A 15627-nucleotide genomic window follows, 5' to 3' on the forward strand; every position below is an offset into this window, starting at 1 on the left:
GTCTTGATGACTGGTAGAGTATCAAGATATTTTATGCAAAACCTTCCATACCCACCATTCTAAAAACTTTACAAGTTCAACAAATCATGTCTAAGATCTGTAATAATGCCAGGTCAATGACACTACATTTAAGCCAAAACAAGAGTCCTTGGTCTACCTGCTGGGCCTGTGCTGAATACAACACTCTGGCAACATTATGAACCTTACAGGTCTAACCATCGCAAAGGCAGAGAAAGCACCAGAATTGCTCAGAACAACAGATCTGTGTGCAGAGTTAAACAGGAGGGCCCACATCTAAGCATAAATGGATGGCATGACTCTCCATGGTACGGTTAAGGGGGAGGTTTCCATTGTAGGGGGCCGGGGGGAGAGGGAGAGAGCGAGAGAACAGCCAGAGGCATCTAGGTGAGTCCAGAGCAGAGAAAGAAAATAGTAGACTGACAATGACCAGCAGGCTGACCCTGGCCCTGTAGAGAAGCAGGAGCAGAGTGGGGGTGGAGGGGTGGAGGGGGACATAGAGAGATGGAGAACGGAGGGGGAAAGGAGCTGGGGTGGGGACAAGAGACTGTGGGCAAAGGAGAGAGCATGGCTGGAATACCAGGGTTATAAGGAGAAGGAGTAGCTGGGGAATGTTTAGGGTAGGGGTGGAGGTGAGGAGAGCTAGGAAGCGGGACTCTGGAGTGTTTAACAGGTACTGGTGATACTGAGGGAGCCCAGAAGCCAGCATGTGCTTTGATATGCTAATAGGCACCACAGGTAGCCATTTGTCTCTTCTCCAGTGATAAGGGAAATGGCTCCTTTTGGTCAAGGGCAACCAGCTTCATAAATTCCTAAAGAATATTGGCTTTTATCTAATCTCCAGAATTTGGCAAAGTATAGTTTCCTTTGGACCTGAATATCTACTCAGAACTCAGCCTTGCAGCTTGTACCGGATCACTCTGGATTATCAAACAGCAGTAGATGAAGACAAGGTGAGAAGGAGGTGTTTCTCTACTCAGGTGTGTGTGTGTGTGTGTGTGTACACGATGTGGGTGGGGCAGGGGGATACAAGTGTGTCACTGCATGCTGTGAATGTCAGAGAACAAGTCTCTCCTTCTACCAGGATGGAACTAAGGCCATCTAATACTCATAGCAAAGACCTTTACCCACTAAGCCACATCAGCAGCTTAAGACAAATAAAAATGTACAAATTTATTCTTCTTTTTAAGAAGGATTTTTTGTTATTATTGTTTTAAATTATGTGTATATATGTGTGTTTGTGTGTATGGACACCTGAGTGCAGGGCTCTACAGAGGCCAAGAGAGGTGATCAGATCCCCTGGAGCTGGAGTTATAGGCAGGTGTGAGCCACCTGATATGGGAACTGAACTCAGGTCCTCAGCAACACTAGCCAGTACCCACTCTTCACCACTGGGCCTTCTTTCCATCCCTCAAACTCATTCTTATAAGGAGATTCAAAAAAGAAAACCAAACCAGACTGAAAACAATAACAACACTACCTTTTTCTTCTATTGCATGGCAAAGTTCAACTCCAATGTCTCCGTACACAGGTGGCCCGACACAGAGGAGCCAAGACCACTCAGCACAGCCGTGTCCACAGTACTGTCCCTTTTATCATCTGCCCTGTAGTTTTTGTCTCTAGGACAGCAGGCCAAAACTTGGAAAAGTACCAACTAGTGAAATAATACATTCAACTTTTCCATACATGAAATAAGAGCTGTGTCCTAGAAACATTTCAAAATCTCAAAACCTAGATTTCACAGTCAAGTATTTTAGTGGTTTGCCTGCCCAAGACTCTAATTGGTCCTATATTTAACAAGTGTTTGTGGAGGAATCAAAAAGAAAAGAAAAAGAATTCAAACATTTTGGTGAAGCATGCATCCTTCCAATACTCAAAAAAAGTCTTCCTAACTATCTTCTCCTACACAAACAGTACCCCACAGAGCAGGGCCGGGCTGCTCACAGTGGCTATGGAGGAAGGTGGGAAACTGACAGCCAGCTACATAAAAAGCAGCATGCAAGAAGGTCAGAAAACTGGATTAACAGCTAGGTGGAAATGCTTCAGAGTGAGATGTCAGTGTTGCCAACTGCAATCTGGTCACTTCAGGAGCAGGGAGGGGTCCAGAAAGAACCCAGCAGAGCAGATCCCTCTGCTCACGATGAAGACACATGATATCACGAGGGTCTCCAGCCCACAGAACCCCACAGGTTAGATGCATATGTTTCCCTTGGTCTAGTGCCGCCTCCGGGTGAGGAGCCAACCCAGTGACTGTGGCTGTGATGTGTTGTCCCTGTTCACAGTGCTGGCCTAGGAAGGCAACTGCATCACTGTCACTCAACTGTGAGGCGGAAGTGGGGCTCAAAAACAAGTGATTCCTACCCTAGTGCAAAGCTCTGCAAACACTGTGCCCTACTTTGGTGAATGAATGCAGTCAAGGAAAGGAGAGGTCCTGAGGCCCAATGGAGGACAGCAATATGCATTATAAACACAGATCTCCACAGTACTTGACCCCGACTATGGTAAATAATACTCCTTACAGCTTAACCCAGCACGTCTAGATTATATTTTTATGCATAAATAACTAAGGACATTCTAAGAAAAAGTCGCTATGCATGCTACATTCCAGTTTTTTAGGTTTGTTTTTTTTTTTTCAATTTTAGCTTATTCTGTCTCATTATATATAAAATGCTGCCAGAAATCCTTGAACTAGTTTCATGGCCTAGTGAAACAGTACTCTGCATTTGAAAACTGATGCCAGGGGCTAGAGAGAGGGTCAGTGATTAAACCTGGTTTCTTTCCTTGCAGAAGCCATGGATTCCGTTCCCAGCACCCACATCAGGCAGATTACAACTGGAACTCAAGTTCCAGAGGCCCTTTCTTCTGACTTCCACAGGGACTCCCACATCTAGATTCATTCCTGCGCCACTGGCAGTGTCCCTTCTGGGCCCCTGGCAGGTCCATAAATATTATACAAAAGGAAAACGGAAAGGTTTGTCAATCATACGTTCCCCACTTGAAGGGACAGTGGAATGAACTTACTCCAAACAAGAATGTTCCTTCTCCATGGCAAAGCAGCCTGCTCACAGAGACAGGTGTGGCAGACCTATTCTGGAGAGGGCTATCAGTCCCTCTGAGTTATCAAACGAGCACGCCCTGCCAACCCTGACCTCTGAGGAAAAGGAACACTTGCATGTAGTGGTGTTAGACAATTTTGAAGACTGAAAGGCAAACCACATCTGTACTGCTTAGGTAACATTCCACACTAAACAACAGCTATGTTTCCTAAGGACATACTACTTCACTGTGAATGGATTTCTTCAAAAGCCTGAGCATGGAACAGAGAGATGACTCAGTTGACAAGGTTTGCCTCATAAGCAGAAGGAACTGGGTTTGATCCCCACATAAAAAGCTGGGCGTTGTGAGATGAGTGGTGAAAACGGGAGGGGCCCCGGAAAAACGCTGTCCAGAGAGCCTGACCATTGGACAACGTTTCAAGCCAACAAGAGACCCTGTTTCAAGCAAAAATGGAAGGTACCTGAAGAATGATACTCAAAGTTGCCCTCAGATAACAAACACATGCTACATGAGCATACATACATGGACATAAGCATATGTGCGCGCGCGCGCGCACGCACACACACACACACACACACACACAGAGAGAGAGAGAGAGAGAGAGAGAGAGAGAACAGGCATCTGAGAAGCATCATCTGTAGCAGGATGAAGGGTGTCCACCTTACACTGAAACCTGATCTAGGAGCTGTGAACAGTCATCAGTATAAATATGTGAAAGGAGAGAGACAGAGCAGAGGCTAGTGGCCAACGCCTGTAGGCCCAGCACAGGGAAGCTAAGGCAGGAGGATTACTGTGAGTTCCAGGCTAGTATGGATTATAATGTGAGACGCTATCTCAAACCAAACCCGAGATGTAGAATGGAGATTCCTAAGTGAACCAACTTGGAAGGAGTCTCGACAAAGATGAGTTGCCATGGGGACCTGGGGATGGAAGGAAGAGGGTCTTTTCTAACAAATGGCTGCTGCTACTTATTAATGCTTCTTCAGGTAATGTCAAATTTCAAAGTTGCTTGAAAGAAAACCACCTCTTTTTCATCTGCCTCTTAATATGCTGAAGAAGCCTGTTGAAGACGAGGCAGCCACAAAGTAAGTTAGATGATAAATGTGTTCTTCAATCTGCGCACCAGTCAAGTAGCAATAAAATCAGAATAATTCATGCAAAAATTTTCATTATGTTTCTAAACATACTTATTTACATTTTAAATCACACATTAGACAATATGAAATATCTTTCATTTAGACAGGTGTGAGCTAGAAAACAGATGTATTCATTAAACATGGAACAATTCGGCAAATTAAAGGAAAAAAAAAGAAGTCTCTGGTTGAAGTATTTCAGCCACCGTTAACTTACTTGAAAAAATATGGCCATGGCTCCAATTATTCTGTTCTCAGAAATTGCCGTTTGGAAGCTGTCAAAGTCGTCTGGATTGTAAAAGAAAATCTGCATCTGTAAAATAGTTAAAAATTGTATTAGAAAGAAACTTCAAACCTATGGAAAAGCAGAGAATAGCACAATGGACCTGTGTTTCCTAAGATTAAGACCACAGCCCATTTATTCTTACATAGTTTTCCTCTGCTGAAGCCTGTGCAAGCACATCCCACATAACATGCCATTTCACTCACACTCCAGAATGCAACACAGCTTCCCACATGACTGCATCTGTGCTGCCCAGAATGCACACTACTACTGATGCCTTCTCATTGCCATTCCCTGACTCATGACAAAACCTTCCCAAAGGGCTTGCACACAGTTCAGCACATTCAAGTAGGAAGCTAAGCCCATGAGGGGTAGCCAGTGTGTGAAATCGTCAACACGATAATTGACTTGGACACAAATACTGAGAATTGTAACCCATATCTCAGGAGATTGTGGGAAACACCTGAAGTGTGATATGGGAGATTTCACAAAGAAAAACATGAATGATAGAAACACTGAAACAGTGTCTTATAGTTGACCGTGTACATAAGAGCTATTCGACACATTATGTCACTGCCTGCTTCAAAAACCATGAAGACGGAAGCTAAAGGCAAGGAAACAGCACTTCAGGAAATGCCTTCCCAGTAGCTTCAGGCTGAACACCACATGAGGACTGGACTCGGGGTGCCCCCACCCCAATCATAAGTACCTTCTCTTGTATTTAGCTAGAGTTTCTTATTCAAAAAACAAAATCCAGACACATCAACTTAATCTTAAAAGATTGAGCATACAAGTGTATGACAAAAGGGACTACTTTTTGCTGTTGTTTGTTTGTTTAGGGTTTTGGTTTTTTGAGATGGGTTTTCTCTGTGTAGCCCAGGCTGTTTGGGAACTTGCTTTGTACACCAGGCTGGCCTGGAACTCACTAAGATCTGCCTGCCTCTGCCTTCTGAGTGCTGGGATTAAAGGCGTGCGCCATCACTGCCCAGCTGACTACATGCATTCTTACTCCAGCATGCCTGGCTCCTTGTCTAGGAGACCCTGTGGAAGGCAATGTTCTCCACAGCAGCTTCCCGACATAGAGAGTCAAGCACTTCTATGTGGCAGAATGGTTGTGAAGAGGAAGCCCATGAGTAGTGTTAGTGAGCCATGCTCGGATCCCAGCAGCACTCCATCCAACAACAACACAGGCTAACACCAGCAGAGTTCTTAAAAATCCTAGGAAGAGGGCTGGAGAGACGGCTCAGTGGTTAAGAGTACTTACTGGCTGCTCTTCTAGAGGAAACAGGGATTATTCCCAGGATCCACATGGTGGCTTACAACCACCTCTAACTCTAGATCTGACGCCCTCTTCTGGCCTCCTTGGGCACCAGCGACACAAGTCGTACATAGATACACATGCAGGCAAAACACACATACACATATAATAAAAATTAAAAAACTAAAAGTAATATGAATGGCGTTGGACTCAGTCTCCCAGGAAACCCTGCTCCTTCAAAAAAAAAAAAAAAAAAATCAGACCTCCTATGGCAGATCTCGTCTTTCTCTACCACTGCACCCCCCAGTTCCTAAATGGTGTGCTAAAATGGTTTGCAAGGGAGATGATGGTCATCTCCCAGCTGGGAGCTTGGAGATTCCACACCAAACAATTAATTCCCAGCAGACTAAGTGAACTCAAGGTGACTCCACATAAGGCGAAGGTGAATGGCATCTGCATGACAAAATGAACTGAGATGCTAAGGCAAGGGTGATAAGCATTTCTGAGGGGAGATGAAGCCTGCTCTAACAAATCACTTTCCAGGGAAATTCAGGAATCTATGTAGATGGGGGAAAGAGGTAGATTCTTTTGTGATATTTTTCTCTTAAAGCAAATTCATTTTCTTAAGACCTTGAGTTCTTACCAATACTGGTGGTCTGGACAGCTTTAGACATGAATTTACACTAAGAAAAACCCACTCTGCAAGGTGCTGATTAAAATCATTTAATACTGGGTCAGTGGCTTCAGGTTCAATGCCACTAAACTGAGGAAAAAAGCTCTACCAGACTCTCAAAGTAGGGGTTCCAGAAAGCTTATGCTTCAGCCCCTGAGCAGAGCAGTATTGTTCAATGCACCACCTGAGTAGCCTGGGACACAAACTACGTTAAGACCTCTTCAAGGGCACTTTGACATATAGCTTAGGAAGGAAATGCATTTTTGGAAGACATATTTAGGTGGAGGCTCCACCCACCTGGATAATACAATGTCTCAGAAAGAAACCACTAGGGCAGGTTGGACACATCAGTTTCCCTTGCTACTGCTTTGAAGTTATCTTAACATCTGAAGCTATCTAAAGATAAGAAAGTAAATAAAGGGATAAAGTTTTGCTGGGTTAACTGAACTCTAGCAATTTGGTGTTGATAAGAAACAAATAGGGTAGAGACTGGAAATCAATTTTACAAAGATATATCTGGCAAACCTTTTTGGTTAATTCAGTCACCATGACCCTGGTTTTGACCTATATCGAGTCCCTCTGATTTAGCTTTGCCTGCTAAATCATTTCAATGTCAGATCCCCTAGAATTGCCAATTTCTACATTTATTCTCAAAAGCCACACCCAAACCATGGGGGAGGGGGGTGATGTATGCCTATAATCCTTGTATTTGGGTGGCTGAGGCAGGGGGATATATAGAAAAATCTTGACTGAAACAAACAAAACAAAACCAACAACAACAGAAAAAGAAACACCCACCATAGACTTTACATAGATCCAAGGGACATTTGCTATACAGTAAATCCTTCTATAAGGAATAGGATACAAGCTGTGCATGAGCTAAGGGAAAAACCTGGAAAGTCCAGTGACAGGGATGTCTAACTGTGCGGTATCCACCAAGAGTTTACATTTTGTCCCACTGGCCCTGTACTCTCTCTGTAGACATCCCACTGCCACCACACCCTTGTCTTCCCTCAGTCACTTGGGAGGATGAGGGAGATAGTGTGCCCCATGTGCTGAATGCCTAAGTGTGTAACTTCTAAGAACAAGGATATCCTCTTACATGATAGCGGTATAATTGTTACAATAAGGAAATTGTACTTTGATGTGATCCGATTATCCAATTCTTGGTTCACTATCAAATTTAGTAAGTGCCCAGTAAAAGCCCATTACAGATCATCTTACAGTTCTGGGTGCAGGATGCAATCTAAGATTAAACTCTGTACTCAGTGACCACATCTGCGCTGTCTGTTCCCACTGCCATCTGGAACAAATCCTTGGCGTTCCTGACTCTGAGAATGAGATGCCCCGAGGACAACTCTATGGAAAACTGTGGTCCGTCTTGTCACAGTTTCCCAAGGGCACATCCAGGTGGCATATTCGTGCAACACTGCTGTCTTTCCTCAAGGCACCGGGTCGGAGGGAACCCGGCATGGTTGATCTCAGTCATTTCACGGGTGACTCTGGACAATCTTCTCCACTTTAGTTTTCATTTCCTTTGGAAATGAAAAGATCTTTGTAGGGAGACAGTGTGAAACAACATTCCTACCCTGGTTCACCTTTCACGTACTAGTTTTAACATTCATTAATGATTTTCTAACTCTGTTTTTTCTGTATTCCTGAATGAACAGTCTCACACAAGGAATATCTTTCCCTTCTCCAGATTTATTCATTCATGTGCTTGTGTGTACAGACTTGTTTTGGTTTGTACTTTATTCAGTCCATGATGATACTGATTCCTAACATTATCATCTTGAAGTTCAAACTGCCCCAGCTTCGCCCAGCAGGGGACCCTTCAGAAGGACTGCCCCGTCATGAAGCCATGCTCCTGTCATTTTCCTTGCTTATTTTTAACTACCTCCTTCTGATCAGGCACACTGGTTTGGCTGCAACTTACACTTTATCCATCCCTGCCCCCTCCCCCAAAAGCCATTCTATTCTAGCACATACTGGTTTTTTTTGGTGGGAAGAGTGGTTTAAAGACTCAGGAACTCACTTTTTCCCAAATGTACTAAATAAAAGTAGAAAACATCACGTTTGGCAGTGGTGGCTCACGCCTTTAATTCCAACACTCAGAAGGCAGAGGCAGGCAGATCTCTGTGAGTTTGAGGCCAGCCTGGTCTACAAAGTGAGTGCCAGGACAGCTGGAGCTGGTTCACAGAGAAACTGTCTTGAAAACCATCCCCTTGCCAAAAAAAAAAAAAAAAAAAAAAAAGGAAAACATTGGTTTTTCAAGAACACATTATAGCTGAAGGCCAGTGTATCTATTCTGAACAGGAAAGGAAACTTAATCAACTCTGTGAATGTATGTCACATGGCTGTCCTTTCTCACAAAGACAGGCTGAATGAAACTAAAGTGGAAAGCTACCGACATGGTGTGCTGTGGGACAGTCATGAGACCTGTTCAGTCAACATTTCAAAGCCAGGAGTGACAAGGATGGGCTTGATAGTGCCTACCAAGTGCAATGGAAGAACTGGACAACCCTCCAGGTATTTCTCTAGCCAGGTTAGGTGTGTCTTACCAAGAGCATCATACGACATCACATGGCATTTAGAAAGTAGTCATTTACAGGAGAAAACAAATCATAAGGAAGCCTCACCCCTCCCAGGACACACGTGATAATGGTGGTGTGTGTGTGTGGGGGGGGGTGTGCCAGCACAAGCTCTGCTGTATGGGATGGGCATGGTGATGGCTGACGATGCGGCATGGCCTCGAGTGCTAAGGAAGGTACACAGAGACTCAGAGGCTGGCAGCCCTCTCTCACTGCACAATTTCCTCTCATTTAAATCGACTCTAGGTGCAATGTGATTTAATGTGGTTTTCTTTCAATTTGCATCACTGTGCATGTAAAGTTGAATAAACCACAAACGATCAATCTGAAATAGACTTGATATTGTTATTTTTCACACATTTATTGACCATCTACAGTATATCAAATCCTGTGCTAATGTTCATTAACACCCTGTGAATAAGACATTACCATGAGTCTCAGGCAAGGAAAGCAAGGGTTTGTAAGACCTCTAAAGTCCAAGTTCTTAAAGAAAGAAAGCACATTAGTACAGAAAAGTAATCTTTTACACTCAAGAGTTCAAGGTCTTCATCACCGTGCTTCCTTCCACCTGGCAAGAATATCTGCTTAATGTTGACTCTGTAAGATGCCATGATAGATAAAGACACAGTCAATGCTTGGAAAGACCAAAGTGCCATTAATGAGACAAGGTTAACTTTGTCTTTCAATGCCAAAGTTAGGTTGATGCATGGATAAAGAGCCTAGGGTCATGGTCAAATGAAATACATACTAAAATAAAGCCTATTTTAGTCCAGCAAGGGGGAGGAAGGGATGTCTTCACGAGGGTGAACTCATTCTCTAACGTTATGCTTGTGTGCCTAATACAGTGCTCAGGTGATTGTGACAATGGAGGCAACAGGAAACCACCTGAAGTTAAGAGAGGAGACCACTCGAGTCCTTCTCTGCAGATTCAGAAAGAGCTATGTTTATATTATCTTGTAGAAACCTCCATCTCCCTTACATACTCTCCACACAAGGCAAAGGGAGAAGTCGCAAGGGAATAATAAGGAGACAGTACCCAGACAGCTCATAGGAAAGGCCAGTGGTTGAATGATCTGGTTAACTGGGACTGCTGGGAAGTTTTCATACAGGAAAGACCACACAGATAAATGCTGCAGAACAGAAAGTTAGAGGAGCTGGAGAGACGGCTTATGAATACATAATGCTCTTGCAGAACCTGGTCTAATATCCTGAACCTCTACTTAGCATCTCACAAATGCCTGCAACTCCATCACTAGAGGATCTAGTGCCTTCTTCTGGCCTCTTTGGATACATACATTCATGTGCATATGTCCCCAACTAAGACAGATACAATTGTACATAATGAAAAAAGACTGAATAAATCTTAATGAGAGCTCGGGGTGTGTGGGTGTGTCAAAAATGGTATGTGATGTCTGACCAGACAGCAGTGGTTTGGAAAAGGACACAGGAGATGGCAGTAGAGGAGGGAGGAAGTGAAAGGGTTTTTTAATTATGTCTGGGGATAATCTGCAGAGAGCCAGTTGGGATGTAGCAGTGGGCAAGAAAAAGCTGCAGAGGGACAATCTAAATGCAATGAGCATCAGCTAGGCTGACTTCCTGGCTGATCTGAAGCGGGTGGTGTGAGAGCTGGAGAAGGGGAACCCGAGTTCTTCTGCTGTTCTGCTGCAATGGTGAAGGCGGACTGCATACACATTATACAGGCACAACACAGATTCAAGGGCCAACAGTTCCGGGGCACAGTACTTCATGGTGGGATAATCAGGGTGGTAGGACTGAGTCAGGAAATAGAGAATAGTGTGTGAAGCTGCTCAAATCACTTTTTCTTTTTTAATTCAGCCCAGGACCCAAGTCCCCAGGAATGGTACCATATATATGCAGTGTGGATCTTCCTGCTCTAATTAATCCAATCTAGAAAATTACAGACATGCCCACAAAATGGTCTCCCAGGTGATTCCAGATCCAGTTTAGTTAACAAGTTTAACCATCACATACATGAAGCCATGTTCCAATTCTTTAATTCTATCAATGCCATTAGCCAGAAAGATCTCTGCAGGAGGAACATAAATCATCTTGGCTCAAGGATGTGTGTGTCTGACAGTGCTGGTCAGTACAAATACTGTTCATTTGATGCTACAAGGAATAAAATAAGTGGGAACACTGAGTGGCTTGAACAAAAGATTTCCAAATGACAAAGTCAACAACAAATTCATGAAGCCTTTGATATTTCCAGGAATAAATACCAAGAGACAAAGTGTGATCAGGACATTGAAAGAACAAAGAGATTTAAGCTTCTGGCATAAAACCTTGAGAAGGTACTGATACAGATCAAAGTCACCATAAAGTCTCTAAGTAGCTCCAGGTATGAGTCTATTAAACACAGATTATATATATTAAATTTTCTTTAATGCACAACACATCGAACCATTTCTCTGGACTAAAAATATGATGCTCAAACAAACAAAAAAAGAGATTTGCTCATTTCAATTGTAGAGAAAATGGTAAACAAATGCACTATGTATATTATATGATAATTGACAACACAGAGTTCCCAATGATCCAAGACACATATTTTATTAAGATTTTATTTTATTTTTGTGGATAAAATGTCTGGGCATGGGCATTTGTATGTGTGCACATGAGTACAGATACCTGAGCAGGCCAGAAGAGGGCACTAGATCCCCTGGAGCAGGAGTGACAGGTGGTTTTGAGCCACCTAATGAGAATGCTGGAAACCATACTTGGATTGTCTGTAAGAGCACTATGTGCTCTTAACCACTGAGCCACCATTCCAGCTCCTGTCATTATTTTTAGAAGAATCTTTATTTTGTGGTAGTGTTATGAGTAAGTATTTTTTCACATGTGCTCACGATTTCACATGTGCTCATGAGAACTTAAGAGTGCAGCAGATTGACTTCCATGATGTGGCTGGGTCTTATCTAATCAGCCAAAGGTATGAGGTCTCTGGCAATGTCAGCCTTCAGACACAGGATTGCAACATCAAACTCAAGACTAAATCACATGGAACTGTGCCTATTATATGATGAAATCAGTCTGATCCAGTGACTTGACCATCACATCTTCATTCACCAGAATCAGGCTCCTCCCAGGGGAATGCAGTCCCAGTCACAACCCAGCCCAACCTTTTGTGCCTGAGAGAAAACTGTCCATGAGGTGGTGGGGGTGGGGGGTAGGTACTTGGTTGTGGCATAGCTCATTTGTTGACTGAAGATTTTGTTCTCCTTTATCTATTTTTAGCATATATCAACTATACACAACATGGATTTCATTGTGAAATTCCCTATGTATATAACGTACCCAGATCATAGTCACATACGTCCCATTGCCCTCTCATTTCTCCATTTCTTCTTGCCGATCCCCTTCCTCTTCCACAGTACTCCCCCTACTAACTCTCATGTCCCTGTTTGGTGATCCAATTAGCTTAATTAGAGGTACACAAGGGGCATGGGTATGGAGTTATTCACAGGGAAACAGCCGCTTACTAGTGGCTACATCACTGAAGAAAATCTCTGTCTCCCTAGCATCCTGTAACTACTCACAGTGGGTAGGGCCTATGAGACCCTTCACTCAGGGTTCCCATCTGAAAACCAGAGGCCATTCCCAGCCTGAAGATACACTAAGCAATGCTTTAGAAAAGTAAGAATAAAGGAGACAGCTCTTATTTTCCCATGAATCTCTACAAGCAGAAGGGATATGTCAATTATGGTGAAATCGATCCTTTCCACATGCCAGCCAGTCTCCCAGTGAGTCATGCCAAAAGGTGTGGGCTCAAGCAGCCTTCATTGAAAGTGTATTTTTAGGAGAGCTAAATCCTAAAGGGGAACGAATATTCAGGATCTCTGTGGGCAAAGCAACATTCAAATAACCATCTACATCAACATTCTGGAAGGGTTGCTTAATACCATGCCGTTCAGCACATGACACCCCGATCCTCATTAACCCCTTTCTGCCTTTGCCACGGACCCTGGAACTGTCTCCAGCTCCTTTGTGCCCGGAGTTCTAGTTTGTGGAGCAGATGATCGCAACGTGCACACTAGGTCTAAGGGCCATGAGAGCAGGAGTCAGGACAACTGAGGCCTACTGTGAATTCTCTCTATAACTTCTTTATTCTGTTATATACTTCCTCACAACTCCAGACCCAGGGACACATCATTGCATTTCTCTTCTGACAGGGAAGAATCTGCATCCTTGGTGACTAAGCAAGTTGCATTTCCCAGATATTCACTATGCATGATTCATGAAGTTTTCACCTCAAGCTAAGTGAAAGTCTGGAAAGAAATGCGGTCCGTTCTGTATTGCATATTCTGAACTGTATCATGCTCTAACCCCTTATCACACATGTAGGGAAGGTGACAATAAGCTACAGCTCTCCCACTTACGAGCTATGCGACACAGATGAAGGAAGCTACTGACATCCCCAAGAGTACACTCAAGAAAAACTACGGCACCAAGCTACAGGGAATAGCAGATAAAATTAGTCAAGTAAAGCACCTCTCTCATGTCTCCCACACTGCAAGTCACGGTTGTTCGTGGCTTTAAATTTAGTTTAAGAGGAAGGAGGAGAGAAAATGCCAATAGCTCAGTGAAAGGCCTACCTTACAGTGTTCTGAGATGAGAACATCCCATATCCAAGGGTAACGGCTAAAGAAACAGGGACAGCTTCACTCCAGCCACAGCATCAGACAGATCTCACCAACCGCACAAGCCACAGACTCAAAAGGGAGGGAGGGAAGGAGGGGAAGGAAACCCCAGAGTTCAAAGGCAGCACAGTGGCTCCCCCTGGGGCAGAACCTTGGAAAGGCACACAGCTGGCTCTTTCTGACCTGAGCACCAGCTACCAGGAGGAACTCGGTCGCATGCCTATTATTCATGGACTTTCCTCTGTGTATATGATGCTTCAGTAGTGACTAGACAAAATTACCAAAGCAGTTGTGCTACTGAGCCTGGGGTGAATAAAGCCTGGCCCTGCAGAGCCTATGATGGCCCATGCCTGCAATCCCAGCACTAGGGAGGCTGAAGCAGGAGGATTACCACAACTTAAAAGCCAGCAGGGGTGCTACAGAGCCAACAGAGTGTTAGGGCATGATGCAGTTCAGTATAAGCAAAGTAGAATGTATGTCCTCATGTCTGTCCGCATTCTCCCTACAGAGACCGGGTCACTAAATAAATAAAGACATTTTGAAAAGAATTCAAACTAAAAATAACAAAATAAAAAGTAGGCAAGGTGGCACACATGCACTTGAGAGGCTGAGGCAGGGGAACTGCCTCAGGTTCAACATTTTAGACCCTACTAGAAAAAGCAAAACAAAACAAAACAAGCCATTTCCTCATGTTAGTAGCTACTATGTGTCTATGTGTGACTGACACAGACACACACACACACACACACACACACACACACACACACACACACAGACACACAGCTGGCTCTGAAACCCAGAGGAACTCACCACTCTGAGGACAAAGGACAGGGAGAGTCCCCGGGAGCACATGGAAATACAAACACATTTGTATTTCAGAAACATGAAAATCACCACTGGTGTTAGTGCTCCGTGTAAAGCGAAACTTTGTTGAAATCGCTTTGTATCTGGAAGTAACAGCCACATGATTCACCATGAAATGAATCTGGAAAATCATTTTGGATAAATGGGCCTATAAATTCAATAGAATTTCCATGACAACACAGACTGCAACCCTCACCACAAATAAAAGGCTATAAGTCATTCAAAAGCAACTAGGAATTGGCAATATGTCTCCCATCTTGAAATGCAAGGAACCAAAGCTCAGGATGTTACTCACCCGCCCCCATTTCCCATCATGCTTCACTCCTTCTTCTCATACTGTATTCTCTACCCCATAATGGGTTGTGGGTGACATCATGAGGCTATAAAATTGCAATTAAGTTAAGGAAAATTAGTACAGGCGTGGCACTGGTTGTGGCCCCTTTCCTACTCCCAGCCAGGGCGCCCCCATGAATTCTGTGCAAAGATGAGCAACGCAGTTATCCACTGCTCCTGTGAAGCACAATAACAAGCCTCGGGATCTCCATGAGCCAAGGCAATGGGAAGAGGGGATGGCTCAGCTGGGAAACTGCTCAGGCACAAGTATCAGCACCCGAGTTTGATCCCCAGAATCTGTGTAAAAGCTGTCACGGGCACTGGTGGATGCTTACAATCCCAGTATTGAGGAGGCAGTGACAGGCAGATCCTTGGATCCACTGGCCAGCCCAGCCTAGCCTGATTGATGAGGTACAGGCCAGTGAGAGAGATGCTCTCCTAAAATTAAAAGCTGGACAGTGCTCCTGAGAAGACACATGAAATTGTCCTCTAGCTTACAAACACAAAGCTACACACAAACACAAAAGAATGTTTTATGCAAAATATTTCTGAGGAAACATGTGTAAGATACCGAGTGACTTCTCAAATGCTTAAGTTCTGTCAGTCGAGTTCACTGTGGTGCGTTTCTAAGATGAGGCAGACTGACCAATTAGAACCCCTGCAGCAGAATGCGCCTAAGGTCATCTTTGAGTTTCCGTTGGAGGCCTCTTAAAACAGGATCACTTTATAACCTCTATGAGCACTTGGGAGGGGGCAGGT

General features: G+C 44.0%; 1 protein-coding gene across 2 annotated transcripts in view; it reads right to left on the bottom strand.

Annotated features, from left to right (window-relative positions):
* The window catches only part of Ptprg (protein tyrosine phosphatase receptor type G), a 703035-nt gene that overhangs the window by 206333 nt on the left and 481075 nt on the right, over positions 1–15627 (bottom strand). For both annotated transcript variants that reach the window (XM_015993986.3, XM_006975079.4), the window contains exon 5: positions 4426–4521. In XM_015993986.3, coding sequence (XP_015849472.1) covers positions 4426–4521 — 96 coding nt within the window. The remainder of the gene's footprint in view (positions 1–4425; positions 4522–15627) is intronic.

The sequence above is a fragment of the Peromyscus maniculatus genome, chromosome 9, assembly GCF_049852395.1.
Source record: "Peromyscus maniculatus bairdii isolate BWxNUB_F1_BW_parent chromosome 9, HU_Pman_BW_mat_3.1, whole genome shotgun sequence".
Classification (NCBI taxonomy): Eukaryota; Metazoa; Chordata; class Mammalia; order Rodentia; family Cricetidae; genus Peromyscus; species Peromyscus maniculatus.